The sequence below is a fragment of the Cajanus cajan genome, chromosome 3 (assembly GCF_000230855.2).
Source record: "Cajanus cajan strain Asha chromosome 3, NIPB_CcT2T_4, whole genome shotgun sequence".
Taxonomy (NCBI): Eukaryota; Viridiplantae; Streptophyta; class Magnoliopsida; order Fabales; family Fabaceae; genus Cajanus; species Cajanus cajan.
This window is the reverse complement of record NC_138519.1, coordinates 69997173-70000171: the sequence shown is the minus strand read 5'-3', so window position 1 is coordinate 70000171 and position 2999 is coordinate 69997173. Positions and strand designations below refer to the sequence as shown.

Genomic DNA, 2999 nt, shown 5'->3' with positions numbered 1-2999 from the left:
CAGAAACTGGATATCTCCATTTATCTCCCAAATGGAGAGGATCCGGAATACTTGTGTTTTGGAATGGTAAAAGTAAAACCAAACCAACCATTCGAGCAAACAATCATTCCTGTTCAACTTACGCGGTTAAATACAATGATATATTAACCAGAGTAAATTACACTGTCAGTCTAAGTTTTACAAGATTGCAGATAATTCCCTCCTTTTTCTACCCCCTACACTAACCTCCTTAATTATCTGAAAAATATTGTACCAACATTTCTCAGACATTACAATAATCCCTTAATAATTTGAAAAATATCAGTGTGCCTCACTATAAAGGAGGTTGCTGTAAATGTTAAAAAAACAGGAAGGTTATCTGCAATCTCACAAAACCTCAAGAGGTGTAGGTATAATTCACTCTATCAACTATCAAGGTTTCAAGCAAGATGTTGGCCAATATTTTGTGGTATGAAGAGAATTAAAAAGAAAACAAATATAGAACTCATAAATTAAATCAGTTGGGTCTGGTTAAACATGAAAAATACCAAGATTTAAAAAATATATAACAGACAAATTTCTACAGCCAGTACACTCCCCCTTTTATAACAAATTTCTCAAACCTACTGGCACCAGTTTTATGCATAAACAATTGTGTTACAGGGGAGGAATAACTGCTGCAAAAATTCCACTGAAATCACCTAATGAATCATATCTAGATCTAAAAAGTTTAGCACATGATAACTTAAGCCATTTTTGGCCCAACTATAAATATAAAAGAAAAAGCCATGCCCCTAGCTTACAAGTCCAGGACTGTAAGTGACAAACAAAACACTGCCAATCACTGGTACAAGTTGAGTGCACATAGCAGTATACAGTTAGCATTAAAAGCAACAAGAGCAATCAAATGGGCAGAGAGGAGTATTTCCAGCATCTGTATTATTAATACCTAACTCCTCTTCAGTGTAGACGGAAAATCCATCCTCTGTTTTCTTTCTTGGTCGAGAAGGTGGGTCAGCAAACTCACCATCATCTGCCCCATCAGTTTTCCTCTTCACATTCTTCTTTTTCTTCTTTGTTTTATAAGTCTTCTTAGTTACTTCACCAGGTTTTCCAGTCTTTTCCATTTCAGACTTCTTCCTCTTTTTTCCAGCAAATATTTCATCAATTTCATTGCCTGCTTTTTTGGGTGTAGAAGAGGGTTTCTCCTCTTCTGTAACAGTATTCTCTTGCAACTGGCTTGGTGTCGCTTTAAAACTCTTCTTCGTCATTGGAGTTAAAAGAAAGCTGCATATCATGTTACAATTTTTGTGAGAACTGAAATATTCAACAAACATGAAGAAAAGCACTTGCAAAAAGAAGACTACAGGCCAGCTGGCACAAGATTTGAAACCACAGTTGCTAGATCCTTCATTTTTTCATTTCAGAATTCAGATTTAGATTCTCATTTTTTATATTCATAAAAAAGGAGCAAAGGATGAGTCCTGAATGAATACAGTTTCTGTCATCTGAAGGCCTACAATAAAAAAAGGAAAAGTATAGAACCTATACTAGAATCTACAACATCAAATTTAAAAGGATGAAAATTAAAATAAAAAAAAAACAAAAACCAACAAGAGCTCATTCATCGTCGTAAGCCCGTTACTCATTTTGACTCAATACTTGACACAAATCTACCTCAAGCCAAGCCCTTAATTTAACTAACCAATGTAACAATCAGAAGAGCAACGAGTAACAAAAGAAGGCCCTAAACATTAACAATCATTGTTGTAGCACATATACAATTCAAACAGAGCACCAAAGTTTTAAGGAGAATTATGGCATCTGAAGTTGGGAATATATATATTCCCATCATTTTTCTTCTACTTATGTTTCAAGAATTACATGTTAATTCAGCGAATATATATATAATTAGAACGGGTCAATGTATAATCTTACAAGTTGCATTGCTATCAGAGGCAATGTAAATGGATCAAAACCGAAGCTGAAGGGAAGATGATGCTAATTTTCACTACAACAAATAATTTTATTTTATTTTTTTAAAAAAACTAATATCTACTAACATATAAATTTGCAGAAGCAAGATTAGGCATAAAAATGGATATTTATATGAAATCGGGAAGGAGGAAGGGTTCATGCATTCAGAAGGGAGTAACAAACTTTACCTGTGGACGATAGCAACGCGTGAAGGAGGCGCAGATGAGAAAATTTGCAAGTGCGTTTCGGGTTTGGAACCCTAACCCTTGTGTGCCCAGCAAAAGTGCAAAACACATCAAATAGGTAAAGTTGTTTAACCGGATTGTAAAAGAAACAACACCCATCAAAAATATTTTTTTTAAAATCAAATCTTTGGTATTTGATATTAAATATTCGACAGAAAATTTTAACATTAATTATCATCTATGCCTCTGATAAAAAAAATGTGGGATCTAGAAAATCTAATTATTGTTTTAACTTTTTAATAATTAGGATCTGGATTTACAAGATAAGATTAAATTAATTAAAAAATATTTTTATAAATTTGATAAAAAAAATTGGTATAAAATTTAAATTTATATGAATATTAAAAAATTTAAGTCATGATATTTAAGAAAATAAATACCTAAAAACACATAAAAATTTCATCATTTATGGATAACTATTCTTACTTATAATATACTACATTTGTTACCTGTTTAGCCAAAATACTATTTTAGAGGATAGAGTGAGTAGAAGAGAGACTTTACTACCATGGAAAATCCTACCTCAGAAACTCAACCCGCCTTCCTAAATACCTCTTTATCTCTACCTAACCATGTCTCTAGAACTCTAGCACCAAAGATTGAAAACCTAGTTGAATTTTCATATGTCCCTGAAGATGCTCAGATCTCTGAGAGCACTGCCCCCCTTCTAAGTCCATTGATCGTCCAGGTTCCTAGGAATATCTCCAGGGAACAGCTGAAGGAGCTCATCCCATTACAATGGGTGACAAATTATGAGAATCTCCATAAGCACCATGGAAAGCCAATCCAAACGGATCA

General features: G+C 33.5%; 1 protein-coding gene across 1 annotated transcript; it reads right to left on the bottom strand.

Moving 5' to 3' along the window:
- Window positions 1-460: 460 nt before the first annotated feature.
- LOC109799188 (stress response protein) lies at window positions 461-2297 on the bottom strand. Its single transcript, XM_020359733.3, has 2 exons — window positions 2145-2297; window positions 461-1266 (listed from the first exon to the last, which is right to left on the bottom strand). The coding sequence occupies exon 2, from the start codon at window positions 1248-1250 to the stop codon at window positions 864-866; it is 387 nt and encodes a 128-aa protein (XP_020215322.1). The 5' UTR covers window positions 1251-1266; window positions 2145-2297; the 3' UTR covers window positions 461-863.
- Window positions 2298-2999: the final 702 nt, after the last annotated feature.